Here is a 20,269-nt window from a genome sequence, read left to right as displayed (position 1 = left end):
TTATATATTGTGTAACTTTATAATATACATTTAAAATATGTTTTTTCTTTAACTTATACATTTTTGCTATAATATATTTTTAAAATTTATTTATTTATATTATAGAAAAAATATGTTTAAGATCATCTATATTTACATGTTATGTCTAAAAAAATATACTTTAACATATATTATTTTTGTATTTTACGGAATTTATAAGTAACAATAATGTTTTGTTTAAATAATATAGTCCTATTATTTTAGTAAATATTATACATAGCATCATCTATCATATTATTTTAGGGGAGAAATTCATATTTATCATTTTCATGGTACCATTATTCATATTTACCATCACTAAAATAATATTTTCAAAAATACATTTTCATTAAATAGCAAAAGACTATTATATCCTTGTTCTCTATATATAATAAATAATTCTTTATAATATTATGTTTTCGAATTATACTTTTTCAAATTCGAACGAACTTTTTTAAAGAAAAAATTGAATTTTTTTTCGAAACTTTTTTTTCAAAATTTCTTTTTGAAAATCGAAAATTATGTTTGAAACTAGTTTTTTATAAAAACAAATATTTTTTTAAGTATTTATTTATATATTTATTAGAATCCTAAATTTTACATTCAAAAAACACTATCCCACCCCTCAACTCGTAACTCTAAGTCTAGATTAGTTAATCTTAGGAGCATAAACGTATTTTACTTTTCATTAAAAGTGAGGGTAAAAATAGTTAATGTAAACATGAAAAGTGATACTATGAATGTGGTATTTGTGATAATTTTCCTTATTTTAGTAAAAACAATTTTGATATAAGATATTTTTTGGATGTTATGATATCAAGTTTTCTTTTATTTTCAATTAAGATTTTAAAATATTGGATGTTATGCTTTAATTTTACAGCATAAATAGTTTGTTTTTTCGTGGTGCATTTCAAAATTTATTATTTATTATCTACAATTTTATCTCTTGTAAAATTTGAATATATATTTTCAAAATTTTATATTTTGTGAAGAAAATTTTGAAAAATTACACTATTATATTTGAGTTTGGAAGATTAGATGAATCTTCTCTATTAAAAGAGAAGTACAATTTTTATCTACTACAAAATAGTCAAACTAGAAGTCTAGGTCCATATATTCAAACAATTTGTTTATTGTTTACATTAGTTTATTTAATGTATAACATTTCTAAATAATTATTATAAGGTTATTAATAACAAATCTACTTTAACTATAAATTTAAATTTTAGTTTTAGGAATAACAAAATTTGTTGAAAAAAAATCTAACAAAATCTTTTTAAAATTTTAAATATTCTTTTAATTAATGCACTGATTAATTTCGCAATTAGTAGTATATTATTATTATAAATTAATTTTAATTAAAATTTTATTATAAACAAAATAATGAATTTTTTTGCTAAATTTATAAATTTTATAAGTATATTCTACATTATATTAAAATAGAAGTAATTAATGAATTCCATATTAAAATTATGTTTTTTTGCAAACATATTAAATTTATATTGAATTGGTAAACCAATATATTTTGAAAAAATACTTTCATTAAGATAAATAAATAAAATAAAATTCACCTTTTAAAGTGACTAAAATATCATTCACCTTTTAAAATGATTAATATTCATAAATTATGTAATAATTTTTACAAAAAATAAAATTATTAACATATGTTAAATTTTAATATTAGAATTATATATCATCTATTTAGTGATTTTTAAAATGACAGCAATATATTATCATAAATTATTATATACAAAATAATATAAAATTTTATATTTATAAATGAAATGTTACCCGCACAATCTAGTTTTGAACTTATTTTTGTTACTACATTAATACCATACAGTCAATGCAGTTGCCTCAAGTTTATGGACAAAAGGAACAATCTTCACATATTCAAACTCACATCCTCAGTATTCATATTAGAGTAATACCATATAGTCAACATGGACAATTTGGTCTCGTTAGTTGGAAAACGTGGACAAAAGGAGAGAAGAAGAAGCTAAGCAAAGAACCAGATGGGAGAAAGACTGAAGAGACAGATGCAGAGACGATAGTGGAGGAAGAAGGAAAATAAGATGAAGATGATGGGGCACGTGATAAAAATACGAAAAAAGAAAAGGATCCAAAGGGAATGAGAGCATTCAAATTTGCTCTAGTCTTCTAAAACCTGCTTAGAAAGAAGGTGGAATGAACAAAGATTCTTACAAAATCATAGTCAGAAAGGTAGTTGACAAAGTAACCGGTGCAATTCAAACCAGAAAGATTCCTCAAACACAGGAGAAGATCGACCATTATCTATTAGCTTCAAAACCAAAGCTTATCAAGCTTCTTCAGGTTATGTTTGTTCGTATACATGCATATTTTTCTAGATTAAGACCCAATTTGTTAGATTTCATGAACGATGTCTTAACTTGTAGGCATATATCAACAAAGTCAAGAAGAGCTAACTTAAATGCAACTCTAGTGTTTCTTAAAACAAAACTGCCACAGTAAGCTGGATCTGCTGGAAAAGGTTAAAACTTGTGTCTCCTCCTCATCTTTGAGGTTACGCAATAAGGATCAGAAAAATATATGTTAGCTTTCCATTTTCAGTTGTGTGTAGATTAGATACACTATAGACATTTTGACAGGAAAAACAGAAATTTTATTTTTTTGGTTGATTTAATAATTTCTAAAATTAGAAAGTTCAGACGAAAAGATGTGTTTATCGTACTGTGTTGTCAAATGATAGATAGGTAAGATCAAGTTTCATGAATTTATCAAATCTGTGTTTTTGATATGTTGATTTCTTTTGTTTGGTCTTTTAACGCTTTTGTTCTTTGCCAGGTTCCATGTTTAATTTCATACTATTTTATCCAAGCCTATGCAATCATTTTATATCATTTCTACTTTTTAAAAAGTGAGACGAAGCAAATTAAGTAACTGCATTTAAACTATTTATCACCTAATTGTTTGTCTCTATCTAGTAAATAAAAATCAGTACATTATCTGATTTAATGATTTGCTTGATACTTATATTTCATCTGGATAGGGCTTAACCATAAACAATGCATGCTTCTAGTTCTAGATGCAATAAAATGATCAAAGACAGAAGACCATTCTTAAGTAAAATAGAGACATCAAGAGTAGATATTTTACAAATAGGGAAAAAAAAAGAATAAAAACTAAATATGACAAACGAGCAAGGTGTTAGTTTCTGGTGTTTAAGAAAGAAAGAAACTATTGTCTTTACCGCCGAACATTTCCATCATGTCCTTAGCCGAAACCATCTGTTTCATGAGACTCTGCACACCACCCATACCACCAATCACACCCCATGCCACCAATCCGCTTGAGCATATGAGAAGGGAGGATCTTGCTGATGTGTTGAGCGTTCATGTGTTTTCGAGAGTGCACTCATGTCTACATTATTTGGGATCTTGAGCGCTTTCATCTTGCTCCATATCTTTTCTAGCTTCTTGTACTCTTCTAACATCTCCATCACCTCTCTTACAAGCCTTCCTGACCATCTCGCTATCCGCATCATCCTTGACTCGATAAACACGTTTGGATTTGAGCTACCCAGCTTTGAATATGTGATGAAGGAAGATAGGTTTCCCAAAAAATTAATGCTTCGCATTGAAAAAAAGAAAGTTATATTTACCGTGCTGGATTTTTTAGGAAGGAAATTGCTGGAATCGCTCAAGATGTTAATGTCTGTCAACGAAGACATCATATTTATCTTGGAAACTACCACATACTGAAAACTTAGTGATAAATTAGAGGAAAATATTGTGTATGTTTTGGTCTAAAGTCTAATGTTTAAAACCTCTTAATATCTCATGCCTTTATCCAACAACAAAAAATAGAAATAAATAAAAATCCATGTTTCAACAGTTTTGTGTGCGTGGATGAATCAATATGAATGATGTCATATTCATAAATATTATAAGATGATCAATATATCATTATTCATCTTATCAAAAACCATCATCAAGAATAACAAAAAATAATAATAATCGTTATCTATGCTAACATAAATCATATAAAGAACATCTTTTAAAAATAATAATTATTCACTCTATGCGTTCCCTAGATTCTACACACGAAAGCAAGGAGATGCTTGCCCACGAAATAATAATTGTTTAATTTTCATCACATCTTTAGACCTTCAAATTCTTAACAATACATATATCAATACTTTCATTTGTTAGCTAGTAAGACTTCCGAAATCTTGATTATTTTTAAATTTTTCGTTTAGATTTCAGTTTCCATATGTTAGATAATGGTTTATTTCCGATTGACTTTACAGCTGGTTGTAAAACATTTCTAATGACTTTATCAAATAGAAAACATCTCTAATATCAATATGGACTAGATCTTGACCCACACAACCTTGCAGATGTTATTTCTAATTTTTATATTTCACAAATATGGTTGTTCATATGATTTATTTTATTTTTATAAATTTCATTTGTTTATAACATGTATTATTGATATTCAAACAACTAAAGTGATATGTTAAATAAATCATTTGATATTTTGGTATTTCTTTATAAAATTTACCATTTCCAAGTATATTTATGTATGTAGCATACAATTTGGATGGTTTATGTGTATTAATACATATATGCTAATAACAACACATTTTCATAGTTTGGATTTTATTTTTTTCATTTATATAGATTGTAATTTATTTTATGTCCTATTTATATAGTTATGAGACTTGTAATATTTGGTTAATTATCAATGAAAAACTATGTTTATTTTTAGTTTTTTATATCTCATAAAATAAGCAATAAACAAAATTGTGATTGTATTTGAAAATAATATTATATAAGTAAAATATAATTTATCAAAAAAATTTGCTGTAATTGAAAGATATTACAGTCAACTAAATATATGAAAAATAAATAAAAGATTTCAATAATACTAATTTTAAACTATGTTTAGTGAATTAAACATATATCAATTTATGTTTCTTAATTATTTTATGTAAATATCTAATAATATAGATAGATATATAAACTGTTTTTAATGAAATCAAAATAGTTTTTAAATGTAATATTACTATTTTGTGAATTTTCCTTTTTTATGAAATAATATTATAAATACATATATTTTCGTTTTTCAATTCATTTTTTTACTTTATAAATATTTTCCTTTTTTTATCATAAGTTTATTTTTTGGAAAATTTTAAAGAGGAAACTAAATAAAAAAAAGTAAATAATAGTAAATAAATAATAGTATTTTAGATGAAATATTTTTAATTCATTAAGGGTATCAGTGTAATCAACCACCGTGAAAGTTAACGTGAGCGCGACACATAGGAAACTGACTTCTCAAATAATATTATAGAGATACAAATATTTTTTCTTTACATCGAAAAACTATTCTATTACTCAAATAAAAGTTTCATTGTGTTTCCTAATATATATTACATGAATCATCTAGTGAAGGTCGATTTAAAAGAAAATTACACATGAAAAAAAGAAGTTTGACTTCTATTTATTATCACAAGGCCGAGGAGAATAAGACCAAAATTCCTTAAAGCCCAGCCTACCGAAGCCCACTAAAACTCAGCCCATCTTAGAGAGGGATGTGGTACTCCGTTTTGACCTAGTTATTTTCCAACCGTTGTCACTATTTAAAAATTGATATCTTTCCATAAAAAAAAAAGCGATATCACTTCAAGTGGACGGAGAAAATCAAATAACACGCGCGAGTAGACAGCCGTTAGATGGAAAACTCGAAAAGACAACTTTACCCCGAAACCAAAATGAAAAAGATTATAAATACATACCGTAAAACCCTAAACTGAAAAATATCTTCAAGCAGCTGTCTAGGGTTTTTGCCTCTCTGCCTTCACTCTTAAACCTAGCAGCAGTCTCTCTTCTCAAATTCGCCATGGGTAAAAAATCCGCCACCAAGGTAGTAAGCTTCTTCTCCTTCTGTGTTTTCTAATTAGCTCTCTTAAGATTGTAATGACACATTGCTTGTTCAGGTTGACGCAGCACCTGCTGCCATTAAGGCCACCAAGCCTTTGAAGAAAGGTATGAACCTTGAGCTTTTTCGTTTATATATTGCTCCTACTTGTACATTTTGATGGATAAAGTTCTTTAATTTAGTTTACCCATCTATACCTTGTTCGTTTGTTTTGGAATGTGCCTGTCATAGGATATAATATACTTGCTTATATGTACTTATAATCTTGACATTTGAGCTCCTTTGTTGATACAGTTCGTTTTATGTTGAAGGGGTTGCTTGGTTTTAACTTTGTATGCTTTTGCTGATATAGTTCGTATTTAATTTTTATCAATGCCCCTGCTTATTTTGGACTATTTGAAGTGTATTGACTGTTTAGTCTCGATATATATATCCTATTGTGTTGAAGGGTTGGTTTTAACTTTGTATGCTCTTATTCTTCAGGTAAGAGAGATCCTGAGGATGATTTGGAGACCAAAGTGAACCTAAAGAAGCAGAAGAAAGATGTGATTGCTGCTGTTCAGAAGGAGAAAGCTGAGAAGAAGGTGCCTAAAAAAGTTGAGAACTCTGACTCTTCTGATATCGAGGAAGAAGAATCTTCAGACGAGGTCAGCTTTCTATTAACTATGCAAGTTTAGTCTGCTAATCTTGGATATTTGCTGATACACAATCTATTTTCAGGAAGAAGTTGCTGCAGTTGCTAAAAATGGCTCAGTGAAAGCCAAGGCTGAGAGCTCGTCTGAGGAGGAGGACTCTTCTGATGAATCAGATGATGAACCTGAGGTGACAAGTTTATTCTCATATCTTTATTTTTCTATTTGTTTATTCTGCATATATATATATATTCCAAAATGGTGACTAATTACTTAAGTATTGATATAGAAACCTGCTGCTAAGAAGGCAGCTCCTGCTACTACCAAGGTTGCTAGCAGTGCTGATTCATCCGAGGAAGATTCTGATGAGGTTAGCTTCTGTACTTTAACGAGATCATCAAGCAGCTTTTGATGTATTATATTTTGATTCATTGACCATGTGTTTGCAGGAAAGTGAAGATGAAAAACCTGCAGCTAAAAAGGATAGCAGTAGTGATGATTCTGCTTCCGATGAATCAGAGAGTGAGGATGAGAAAGAAACCCCGAAGAAAAAGGTGAGAGCAATGTTTACTTTTCCATTATTTTGAACAGAAGCTGTATTGCTGTTTGCTGATTGAAAGTTACTCCATTCTGTTTTATAAAAACAGAACTCTGATGTTGAAATGGTGAATGCTGAGCAGAAACAGGTAAGAATCCCATTGTAGTTGCTTTAGTGTCTTTGCTGTGTATTGATTGTGCTTTTTGTCTTTCAGCCTAAGACCCCATCGACTCCTGCTACAGGAGGATCAAAGACACTCTTTGTGGCCAATCTCTCATTCAATGTTGAAAGATCAGATGTGTAAGTTGCATCGTTTTAACTATATCTCTTTCTCTTGTCTAGTTGTTCATTTGTTCATGACCTTGCTTAATTTTCATCCTCCACATACAGTGAGAATTTCTTCAAAGATGTTGGTGAAGTTGTTGATGTCAGATTTGCCATGTCAAAAGACGATGGCAGTTTCAGAGGCTTTGGCCATGTTGAGTTTGCTACTGCTGAACAAGCACAGAAGGTGAGGCGATTGTTTTGGCTTTTATGATGAAGGATTTAAAAGTAAGTCATTTGAAAGGTTTATTGCTGATTATTAAATCGTTTGTTCCTTCCTAGGCACTGGAACTTCACGGCACATCCATGCTTGGTCGTGATATTCGTCTTGATGTTGCTCAAGAGAGGGGAGAGAGACCCGCATACACTCCACAGAGCGGGTATATTGATTTTTTCTATTCATGTCTTGAATTGTGTATTAGGTTCTTGTGTTTATAATATTCTCTTTGGCAAATTATTGCAGTGCCGGTGGTAACTTCAGAAGCGGTGGTGGTGGAGGTCAATCGGTTTTTGTTAAGGGATTCGACTCTTCTCTTCCTGAAGAAGACATCAAGAGCGCATTGAGTGCGCACTTTGCTTCATGTGGAGAGATCACGAGGGTTTCTGTTCCCTGTGACCGTGAAACTGGAGCTTCCAAAGGGTTTGTGACTAACTGCTCTCCAACTTTATTACCAGTTTGTGAATATGTTCTCTCATATGCTAATGAAACAGACTTTTTTTTTTTTGTTTACAGAATTGCTTACCTTGATTTTAAAGACGGCACAGACAAGGCGTTTGAGCTTAATGGTAGTGACATGGGAGGTTGGAGTATTGTTGTTGATCAACCGAGGGAGAAGAGTAGTGGTGGATTCGGTGGTGGCGGAAGGAGCGGTGGTGGTCGTTTTGGTAGTGGAAGGGGCGGTGGCAGAGGAAGAGATGGTGGCCGTGGTCGTGGAAGGGGCGGTGGCAGAGGAAGAGATGGTGGCCGTGGATTCAACAAACCTAGTTTCTCAGGTGACTTGATCTTGTTTTCTTGAATCTTGATATTAAGTAACTAGCTTCTCACTAATTCATGGTTTATTTTGGCAGGTAAGAAGACCACCTTTAACGACTACTAGAAGCTTATATGTAGAAGAAAATGCTCTTCTTATGTTTTTAACTTATGATACTTCACTTCCTTTCTATTGTTTCAGTTTTGTTTCTGTTCTAGTTATGTTTTTGTCCGAACCTTCAATTTTTGTTTGAGTGTTAAATCAAGCTTAATCTTGAGTTCTTTTGGTGTTATATCATTTTCTTTCTTCGATTCCTTCACTAGGTTGGCAAAAATAATTATCTCTCAAGGGACACAAATTTACATTTCTCAGATTTAGTCTCAACTTGGTTGGCTATTTTCAAATCTCACACAATGCATAAACAAAAAAAAGAAGGAAAATGGGATCTTAATTAAAAGAAAAGGATTAGTAGTAACTTAGGACAGAGACCTTAGCTTGAGGACCACCTTGCACATAGACAAAATCGTAAGCTTGCCCTGCTTTCAAAGTCTTTTGCCACTGAGGAAGCTGGTAAGTATTCTTTTGCCCTGTTGGGTTAAGTCCCCATATAGGTCCTGTGAGATCTTCAATCTTAAGCTTGAGGCCTGATATCGGTTTCTGAGAATTGTTCTTGATGATCACTTTGTGTCTGTAGTACCTCGTGTTCCAAGCCATCCAATTTGCAGTTATTGAATGAAGAAACTCGATTGGTGCACCTGATTGCTTTGGAGTGTATATTGTTGGTGCTGCTTTGTAAGCTGAAGCTGTGGATGAGTGTGAGAGAAAATGAGAATCAGACACTGCAGAAAAGTTACAAAAGAAGCTGCAAGTAAAAGATATCAACCTGGTGGTTTTGGTGTTTGGTAAGGTTTAGAATATCCTCCTCCATAAGAACCTACAAAATTCCAAAACATTAGTTGATGATCCATTGAACAAAGAGTTATTCGAGCACAAGGTTTACCTAATTTTCCAGAGAGTTTAGCGAATAGACCAATGAGTGGAGCTGTTCCAGACAATGTTGGTTCTGACTGCTCGTAGTTTGTCCGGTCATCAGAATAGTAATCATTCTGGTCTGGTCCACCAACAAGAGCACCATAGATAACATTCGGATCAGCTTGAGCCCTTCTATACCAAGAATCAAATCCTTGTACACAGTTCACAGAAGACCGTTGAACAAAGATTGAAGGGATTGAAGCGCCTCTATGGTGAACTCGGATTGGATATTTTGGTCCATATCCAACTAAGTAACTCATCCCTTGACGGTTCTTTCCAAGAATATAATCAGCCTGCATGAGAAAAACTCGGTTAATACATTTAAAATCACTTGAGAAATGGTTTTGTGTTCGTGAAAGATTTGGTTACCTGAGATCTTGAAAAGTCTAGAAGTGCTTGAGGCGGCACTGAACCATCAGGACAGTTGAGTTTAGCGTTTGCTGCAGATAGATAATCCGAATAAATCGCAAGAAGAAATGCAGCCGCAGATGCATATTGCAGATTGTTCCACTCTCTAACATACATCAAACCACCTGAATTAACAACACCATTTAACTTTCATAACTTAGTATTTCTTAAAAATAAATTGAAATTTATAAATCGACCCGGGAACAGTGGCGGAGGGAGAAAATCCTCTTACAGGGGTCAAACTGATAATTTATGTATTTTACAAGGGTGTCAATAAGCTAAAATTCCAGATTTTGCAGTAATATAAGCATGTCAATTTTTTTTTACAGAAATTCACATGGGTCAAATGACCCACATGCTACAATGCTAGCTCCGCCACTGCCCGGGAATAAGGATTTTGATTAGACCATTAAACTTTCGTACTTGGACTTGAAGTTAGATTTGGTTAATATTTTTAAGTTATAGGAGTTAACTTACCAGGAGTTGTTTGAATATTGTAGCCACCATTCTTCTTGAGACAAGCACAAGCGAAGTAATCAGCTTTCATCTGATACTGCTTCAAGGTCGAAGTATACGCACCACCTTTACCTTCTAACAAGATCTATGCAAACATACAGAAATCAAACATGGATCAAGATTAGTCTTCTTGAAACTTCAAGAAAACAACATTCTTGAAGAAACCAGTTGGTTTACCTTGGAGAGAAGGACTTGAACGCCGGCGTATTTGTTATCCCAAGAGAATTCTTTCATTCCCCAGCCGGTTCCACCCATGTAACCAGCATTATTTACAGCATATTTCAAGTAATACTCGTCCCCGGTGGCACGGTGTAGCCAAGCCGCAGCCCAAAGAAGCTCATCCTTCAAAACATTAACACAATATAGACATTAGTTATTGTACTGAAACAATATTCAATGGAAAGAGAGAACTGGAAGTAAAGATTTTGAGAGATCAAATCAAACGGGATTATACCGAGTAACCAGATGACATGTAGAAAGCTTTTGCATTTGGGATTGAATCAGTGTATAATCCTCTGTATTTGTCAGCAAATGAGAAGAGCTGAAACACAACAACAGGTTTTCAAATTGTTCAGAATATAAGCAGAAACGGATCCTTAACATAAGAGTAGCGATGAATATAAGCTGAACCGGATTTAAAATCAAAACCGAACCAGAATTTGTAACCGAATCAAATAAACCTAAAATAATTGTCTTACCGTATCAACTCCATTAGAAAACCAAAATTTCCAAACCAATCAGAACCAAATAACTAAATACCCAACCTACCCAAAACCATGTTCGTTAACCAAACCAACATAAACTAAACAGGGATCAAAACAGATAACCAAACCAAAATAAAGAAAAGGCGAACAAACCTCTTTGGCATGAGTCAAGAGGATAGCAGAATAAGAGGAGTTATACGGCTTGAAAGCTAAAGAAGCAGCGGCTAAAGCAGCAGCGGTTTCACCAGCCAAGTCTGAGCCAGGATGGTACTGGTCAAGCTTATAAGCTGTTCTTGAAGTGGTCATGTCCTCCGCTCGCTCCCAACAGTAGTGATCAGATTTTCCATCTCCAACTTGACCCCATAGAACATTAGGCTGAGGATGAGCCTTGATGAAATAATCAGTACCCCATCTGATTGACCACAATGTCTGTTGCATTTGGTTCGAACCGGATAGCTCCTTCTGGTTATCAACCGCAGCCCACGATAGCATTGTTACTGCGAAAGCCATTGGTAAACCGAATTTCACATGGTCTCCTGCATCATAATATCCTCCCTCCAAACTCACCTGTTCAATCATATATATATAATACCAACGTCAATATCATTATATACAAATAGTATTAGCATCATCATTAGAAATACAACTCACTATTCTTACATTCCATCAATTGCTAATTTCGATAATTAGTTTGCAATGACCATCTCAGGGAAATAAATCATATTTTGATATATATTAGGTGTATGTCCAACTACATAATATACGAATTAAGTGTATGTTATATATGGACTTACGCCTTGAGCAAAACCATCCGCGAGACCAGAATGGCTACGCCATTTGACACGTTGGGCAGCTGGCAACTTCCCTGACCGTTGAGCCTCAAAGAACAAGAATGTCTTGTCAAGGGCATTTCCATAATTGTAATACTCCGCTGCTGCGGTGGCTGCCCCGAGGAGAACGGTCAGTAAAAGGCTTAAGCCGAACAAAGACCCACCAAACTTACTCATTTCTCTGGATCAATGTTACTTTAGGTTAACTTCTCTCTCCCAAAAAATGTTCTCTGTTCAGAATTGTGATGTGAGTAAGTGTATATAAATAGAGAGAGAGATGTTTTGTCTGTAACTTTGGTGAGAGAGAGGAATGTAGAGAATCAAATAGGTACATAGTTTTGCCTGAATAATCATTGTCTTTGTCTTACTTGTGTTCGTGTGTGTTTTGTGCGTGTTTGATAATAGTTATGGCCTTCACGTTTTGTTAGAGCTTCTCACGTTGTACTTTTAAGACTTTTGTGCAGAAGCTGAACCAACATTGAGTTGCCACGTGTATTTATTGTTAGCCGTTTGATGAACGTGATATTGACCATATATTTGAATAGAAATAGATGAATGTATCTTGTAATGCAAAAAGTCAACAATAATATTTTGGTTGATTTTTGCTAAGGCGTTGATGGACAAGTTCCATTCGTGGTATTCACATCTTGCAATTATTTTCTCCCGATTTAATCGTATGTTCTGATGTTCGTAATTTATAGTTTTATTTTGTCGGTTTGTTTAACATGTAAACAAAGCTATAATGTTTGTTCAAAAAAAAAAAAAAGCTATAATGTTGAATGATAATATCAAGAACGAGGAGAACATAGGCTATGTTACATAGCTAGACTGAAAATAACAACACCCTAGATCCTTGTTCTCTCCGTGATCTCGTTATGACTCGTTAGGAACTGACACCATTGATCCAGAATCATATGCGTAAATTGGTTGTATGCCTCCATCTGAAGCAGCACTTAAGCAATCATACAACGTTTTTTTCATATTCTGGTTTATTCATCGCCATCAATCTCTTTAACGCTGGGACATGAGGCTTCTTATCCTTAAGTATAGAACCGGGTTGAATAGTGTCAGTGCTTGAAGTAGTGAACAAGTTAGACCGGCTTTGAATAGAAAGTCTTGGCCTATACTTAATATTTTTTGCTCAACATCGAGAATTGACCCCCTTGGACACTTTCATTGATATTAACATCTGACGATTCTTCGTTATATATATGTTGTTGCTGCCTATTTTTAAAGCTTTTGAGTTGCTCTCTTGTTGTTGTATCTTGTGTTGCAAATACCTCTTTGTAATTATAGTCTCTGGATTTTTTTCTCGAGTTTAACCGAGAGGACGTGAATATACTACTGATCATACCCATTTTTTTGATCAAATTTTTCAGTGAACACTGTCCCATAGCTTTTCCTTCTCACATTGTGGTTTTCCAGTAAATGGTGTTAGCCTCACTTAAGTTTATGCTTATGTTATATTTGCTATTATCCAAGTATTTTCCTAATAGGCTTCACACAAATAAGGGGGAACACAATCGTATATTTCACTGCACAGTGCAAACTTGTTTGTGTAATTTCCCCACACTAAAACATCTCTAATGTAATTTCTTAGTAAGTGTTTAAAATAAATAAAAAACAATATAAAAAGGGTCAATTAGCCAAATAGCCAAAATTTGAAGTGAAATTAAGAGAATGGCATTGATTTTGACGTAATTGGGTAACTAACATTTAAGGCCCATTTGATCCGGTAATACCCTTGGTTGGTGCAAGTAACCGGTAAAAGATAGAAAGTTAGATGACGTAAACAAATTGAGGTATGGCTAATATTTAAATCACATCTGAGTGAATATAAGGAACCACGTCACATATTTATGACCACATACATATGTTTCAGTGTTCTATTCCACATCACCGAAATAAAACAGATTTCTAACCTCACTCACATACTCTAATACTAAACATTATCCCAAATCTAACCCATATATACTAAACATTATCCAAATCCCACCCCAACCCCTTAATACTAAACCCTAAACCTTAATCAATAAACCCTAAACTCAAATACACAACTCTAAACCCAAATATAAATTCTAAACCCAAATAGAATGAAACAAAATAAATAATATGGTATATATTGGTAAAATTATGAAATGTCTATAATTTCGTAGAAGAAGTTGATGTTGATCCCAACTATACATCCTCATCTTCTAAATACTAAACCCTAAACTATATTCACTAATCCCTAAACTCAAATATAAACCATAAACCCAAATAGAATGTAACAAAATAAATAGCATGGTATATATTGGTGAAATTATGAAATATCTATGATTTCATGGAAAAGGTCAATGTGACCCAACTGTACCCAACTATACCCTAAACTTTAATCCCTAAACCCTAAATATAAACCCTACACGGAAATATAAACCCTAATCCAATGTCAGCCCCAATCTTTCATAAACTAAACCCGAATGGAACAAAATGATGAAATATCTATGATTTCATGGAAGAAGTTAATACTGATCCCCCAACCATATCCCCTCACCTTCTAAATACTAAACCCTAAATTATATTCACTAAACCCTAAACCAAAATATAAACCCTAAACCCAAATATAAATCCTAAACCCAAATATCAAAGTCTAAAAATTACATATATTATGTAAAATTAAATTATATTATGTAATATTAAACTACACAATCTAGATCATAGCACGATATTTACTTGTTCAAAAACTATATTTCTTAACAAAATAAAACACTCTTTAGTAATCATCAAATGGAATGGAACATGATAAAATAGAAGAGTAGCCGAATATATCGCATTTCATAACAGGAATAGAACAAACATAACACATATTGTTTTACATTTCTATTCCATATGCGAATAGAATAGAACAAACATAACACATATTGTTTTACATTTCTATTCCATATGCGAATAGAATAGAACAAAATAAACAGACACTGTTTATCTTCTCCGATCAACTTCATCCACTGCGAAAAAATGTAACTGTATCTCGCAACATCAATGGAGATAATACATATAACCGTATCAGAGAGACAGATTTTGTTGTTGATACAGTAAATAGAAGAGAAGAACATACGGTGGTGACGGAAGATGGTGCCGTTTGCATAGATGGAGGTGATCGCCACTACACAGGTCTTTTCGGCAAGGATCAACACAAATTGGAATGTGAATGCGAATCAGCAAGGGATTGTAATCAGAGAAAACGCGGTGGAGAGAATCTGGAGTGAAACTATTCAAAGGGGTGTGAATCTGGAAGAGACACGACATATTTTTGCAAAATAGTAATTTTTAATTTTATTTTTTTCTAGCAGGTTTCTCCGGTTTCAAGCAGGGGTAATACATCAATATTATATAAAAGACATGTGAAACAGTGAAAAGTTAGGGTAATTGGCTACTCAATCAATTATGCTTTTTTGTAGCGTCATCTCACCTAATTTCCCATATAAAAATTAGAACGATGGTGAGAATCAGTTTTCATTTGAGAGTTTATAAAATATATTTATCTAAAAAAATTCCACCACTATTTCTCAACTTTATTATATGAAACACAAGGTGGTGCTCAAGCGGTAGGAAGGTTCCAAGGTGCGAAGGCACTACACTTCACCTTGTAACCAAGTGGATACGAGGCTATGCTTTATACTTCATATGATGGTCGGGAAATCGGCTAATTCCTACATCAACAAGGATCAACGGTCCCGATCAGTACATAAACATGTTACCTGTGCGAAAACATACATCAACTAGTACAAAATTTAATTTTCATACATGAACTTTCAAAATTTGGTTTTATCATACATTGACCTAATTTCCGTTAGTCAAACGTTGAGTTGTCGTTAACCGATAATAGAAAACCGGCTAATTCCTACAACAACAGGGACCAATGATACATATCAATACATAAACACTTTACTTGTGCAAAAACATACATCAATTAATACAAAATTCAAATTCAATACATGAACTTTTGAAATCTGGTTTTAACATACGCTAAAGCTTGATATTTACCTAACTTCAACTAGTCAAATAATATCGAAGATAAATTGTCTGTCACGTATTGATTAAGTAAGGTTTTTAATGTATTATGTGGTAATTAAACTGTATTACGCGGTAATTGAATGAGAAAAATAAATCATGTATGTCAAACTATTTTTTTGTGTGTAATTTATTAGTTAGTTTTTCTCTTTAATTTTTTCTTCAACTTTTACGACAACAGAAAACATTAACACCAAAAAAATGAAAGAAGACAAAATTGAACAAAGAGAAAAGAGAATTTCTTCGATAAGCTAAACATTTTCATTTCTCTCTGTCAATTACTACATACTATGGTTTAATTATCACATAATACAATAAAAAACTTTACTTAATCAATACATGACATACCATTTATTTTCGGTATTATTTGACTAGTGGAAATTAGGTAAATCTATTTTATTAAATTTAATTACAAAATAAAACTAACATTATTTTCAACAGATTTATTACATCTTTTCTTTCCTTATTTTCATTCAACTTAACTACTTTATTAATTGCATTTTTTTTCAAATAATTTGACAGCATGTCTTATAAAAATATAAAACAGAACTTACCTATTTTTAAGTGTTTTATTATATCTTTTACATTTTTTATACTTCTTAACTACTTCATTAAGATATGGATATCAAGTATACGGTTGGGTATGGATTGGTTCTTTCGGATATCAAATTTTTTTAGGTTTTGAAATTATGCTTTGTTCGGGTATTATAAAATTTTGGGTGAGATTCGAATAGGGTCTTTCAGATCCAGATGGCTTTGGTTTTTATGTATAGGAACATAATAATTAACAAAAATTTATATATTTAGGAATGTCACTAAACAATTTATAAAAAAATTAACAACAAATATCCGCACGGACGCGCATGTCAAGCTTTAGTGTATGTTAAAAACAGATTTCGAAAGTTCATGTATTGAATTTAAATTTTGTATTAGTTGATGTATGTTTTTGTACAGGTGAAGTGTTTATGTATTGATCTGGACCATTGATCACTGTTGATGTAGGAATTAGCCGATTTTCTGTTACTGGTTAACGACAGCTCAACGTTTGACTAACGGAAATTAAGTCAATGTATGATAAAACTAAATTTTGAAAGTTTGCGTATGAAAATTAAACTTTCTAGTAGTTGATGTATGTTTTCGCACAGGTAACATGTTTATGTACTGATCGGGACCGTTGGTCCTTGTTGATGTAGGAATTGGCCTATTTCCCTATGATGGTCTATTCGTGCACCATACCACTTTTTTGAAAATTAATATGAGTTTTTCAAAGTTAAAACACAAACTTTATTATAATTTTTGTATAAAATTTTATTTATAATCAAATATTAATATTTAAAATTATGCCAAAAATGTAGACATTAATTTTTCTCTACTTTGTTTCCTTGTCTCTCGTACTTTCTATTTTTTCTTATTTTTGAGAGATTCTTGTGAAAAATCATCAATGATAATGCTTAAGAAACTCGCAACCGATCTTTCCACTTATCATCATATAAATGGTTAAATAGTTTAATTAAAATTAAACTATTAAATAATTGAATTTAATAGTTTAATAATGCTTCTATGGGTGAAGAGAAGGACTCGCTTGACAAGAATGATACATGGGACGTTGTTGAGAGACTTCTGAGACAAAAAATCATTGGTTGCAAATAGATTTATAAGTATAAAAAGGTATACCAAGAGTGGAAGATCCTAGATACAAGTCACGTCTTGTGGCTAAAGGTTATACTCAGGTTGAAGGCTTTGACTTCAATGAAATATTTTCACCAGTCGTAAAGCATGTCTCCATTCGCATCATTATGTCGTATGTTGTCAACTTTGATGCTGAGTTGGAACAAATGGATGTGAAAACGGCGTTTCTTCACGGGAACTTAGATAAGAATATCTATATGGAACAACCAGAGAGTTTCATCAAGAAAGGGGATGAAGGCAAAGTGTGTCTTCCGAAAAAATCGCTATATGGGTTGAAACAATAACTTGAGGTTCGATTCTTTTATGAAGGCTACTGGTTTTACGAGGTGTGTGAAGGACCCGTGTGTATATTTAAAAAAGAACAGATCAGGAGACAGTGTCTATCATCTTCTTTATGTTGATGACATGCTCATGAGCAAGGAGTAAGAAAGAAATCTTAAGACTTAAAGAAGATTTGAAGTCTGAGTTTGAAATGAAGGATCTTGGACTAGCGGCTAGAATACTTGGAATGAATATCATCAGAGATAGAAAGAAGGAATTTTAATTTGAATTAAACTATTAAACTGTTCTTAGTCTAGCACTCTCTTCGAACTTATTCGTAGCCTCTCCTTTCTCTCTCTATGTAAAACTCCTTGTCTCTCGCTTGTTTTGATTTTCGTCAAGAGACGATGATGACTCACGTGTTTTGTAACTGAATGTGGGATCCAAACTTGTAACAAACTCGCGCCTTCCAGCTCAGATTCATTTCGGGCTGAGACTAAATGAATCTCGAAACCCAGTATTTTCAATATGCCTTCGCTTGATTCACTTACGAAACCCGACAATGGCACAGACCTAAGACGATACCGTTCCTCACAAACACTTTGAATACATTTTGTTTGTTTGTCAATGTTTGACTTGGTAGAATATTGGTTTATATAGGATGGATTGGGAATGTGCAAAGGCAGAAACAAGACATAATGGCTCCTCCCATGGGTCAACGGATGATGGGTTGACTTACATTAATTTTTGCAGAATATGATTTAATTAATAAGATAATTTCTATTTCTTTATGTTTTTTTCTTCTTTGTATCTATTAGTCATTTATTTATTCATAACCATTGATTTAGCTAGGCTTCGTTTTTGACTTTTCGTGGGTGGGCAATTGGGCATGAACTGATCTTATGCTGTGATGTGAACTTTTTGCTATAATTTCTGAAACATATCACTGGGACGTGAACCTAGTTTGTATTTTTTTATTCCAAAAATAATAATACTATTTTTTTATATTTTATACTCCCTCCGTTTTTTATATAAGTCGTTTTAAAAAAATTTTATGTTCCAAATTATATGGCGTTCTCGGTTTTCTATGTAAAATTTATTAACACTTAATGTTATATGACCAATGACAATATACCTTCTATTTTATTATTGGTTGATTTGTGGTTATGTAAATAACTAATGATGTTTTTGTTTAGAAAATATAAAAAAAAAATAATTTCTTAATCTAATTGCACAATTCTAAAACGACTTATATTAAGAAACGTAGGGAGTATTATTTTTTGACCTTAAGTAATAACATCAGATACAAATTCAATTGTTTTTTTTTAAAACAATTTAATACCTTTGAATGAATTGATTCTCTCTTTTCTGCAAGAAATATGTAAGTTTGTAACTACTTTCTCAAAATAAAAAAAATATGCAACTACAATTAAATTAATTATGGCAATTTTCAATACCATAGTATTTTATTGGATCAAATTAATGCGAGAATGTGTCTCTTCGGTTCAATATAGAGTGCTTCTCAATGGGCAGCCACGAGGTCTTATTATTCCCCAGCGGGGATTACGTCAAGGGGATCCTTTATCCCCTTATTTATTTATTATGTGTACGGAGGCGTTAATTTCAAATATCAAAAAGGCGGAGCGGATGAAACAATTAACCGGTATGAAAGTGGCAAGAGCTTGCCCTACCATCTCTCATTTGCTATTCGCAGATGATAGCTTATTCTTCTGTAAGGCAAACAAGGAAGAGTGTCAGACTATACTCAGGATTCTAAAGGAATATGAGACTGTCTCTGGACAACAGATTAATTTCCAGAAATCCTCAATTCAATTTGGACATAAGATTGATGAAGATAGTCGTCAAGAATTGAGGGATATCTTGGGAATTCAGAATTTAGGTGGAATGGGATCTTATTTAGGCCTGCCAGAAAGCCTAGGAGGTTCTAAGGTACAAGTGTTTGGCTTCGTACAAGATCGGTTAAATAATAGGGTTAATGGATGGACTTTTAGATTTTTTACTAAGGGTGGCAAGGAGGTGATTATTAAATCGGTAGTTACGGCTTTGCCAAACCATGTGATGTCTGTGTATCGGCTACCGAAAACGACTGTGAAGAAGCTAACGGGTGCTGTTGCGCAGTTTTGGTGGAGCCCAGGAGGTAGTACAAGAGGTATGCATTGGAAATCATGGGATAAAATGTGTGTCCATAAGGATAATGGTGGTTTAGGTTTTAAGGACTTGACTGATTTTAATACGGCAATGCTTGGGAAGCAATTATGGCGGCTGATCGAGAAGCCAAATTCTCTTTTTTCTCGAGTTTTTAAAGGACGGTATTACAGGAATGCTTCACCCCTGGATCCGATTCGTTCAT

The 20,269-nt window shown here is 32.6% G+C and overlaps 2 protein-coding genes across 2 annotated transcripts; one reads left to right on the top strand and one right to left on the bottom strand.

Annotated features, from left to right (window-relative positions):
* Nucleotides 1–5,785: 5,785 nt before the first annotated feature.
* Nucleotides 5,786–8,700, top strand: LOC106381055 (nucleolin 1-like). The gene is made up of 13 exons (XM_013820916.3): nt 5,786–5,928; nt 6,002–6,050; nt 6,427–6,590; nt 6,664–6,765; nt 6,865–6,945; nt 7,025–7,129; nt 7,223–7,261; nt 7,328–7,413; nt 7,504–7,624; nt 7,720–7,817; nt 7,901–8,077; nt 8,171–8,430; nt 8,506–8,700. The coding sequence occupies exons 1-13, from the start codon at nt 5,905–5,907 to the stop codon at nt 8,532–8,534; spliced, it is 1,335 nt and encodes a 444-aa protein (XP_013676370.3). The 5' UTR covers nt 5,786–5,904; the 3' UTR covers nt 8,535–8,700.
* Nucleotides 8,673–12,171, bottom strand: LOC125608939 (endoglucanase 5-like). The gene is made up of 9 exons (XM_048779597.1): nt 11,863–12,171; nt 11,222–11,635; nt 10,819–10,905; nt 10,542–10,706; nt 10,326–10,449; nt 9,810–9,973; nt 9,409–9,733; nt 9,292–9,342; nt 8,673–9,211 (listed from the first exon to the last, which is right to left on the bottom strand). Exons 1-9 carry the CDS (start codon nt 12,073–12,075, stop codon nt 8,874–8,876), a joined length of 1,881 nt encoding a protein of 626 aa, XP_048635554.1. The 5' UTR covers nt 12,076–12,171; the 3' UTR covers nt 8,673–8,873.
* Nucleotides 12,172–20,269: the final 8,098 nt, after the last annotated feature.

The sequence above is a fragment of the Brassica napus genome, chromosome A5 (genome assembly GCF_020379485.1).
Source record: "Brassica napus cultivar Da-Ae chromosome A5, Da-Ae, whole genome shotgun sequence".
Classification (NCBI taxonomy): domain Eukaryota; kingdom Viridiplantae; phylum Streptophyta; class Magnoliopsida; order Brassicales; family Brassicaceae; genus Brassica; species Brassica napus.
This window is presented reverse-complemented; position numbering and strand designations above follow the sequence as displayed.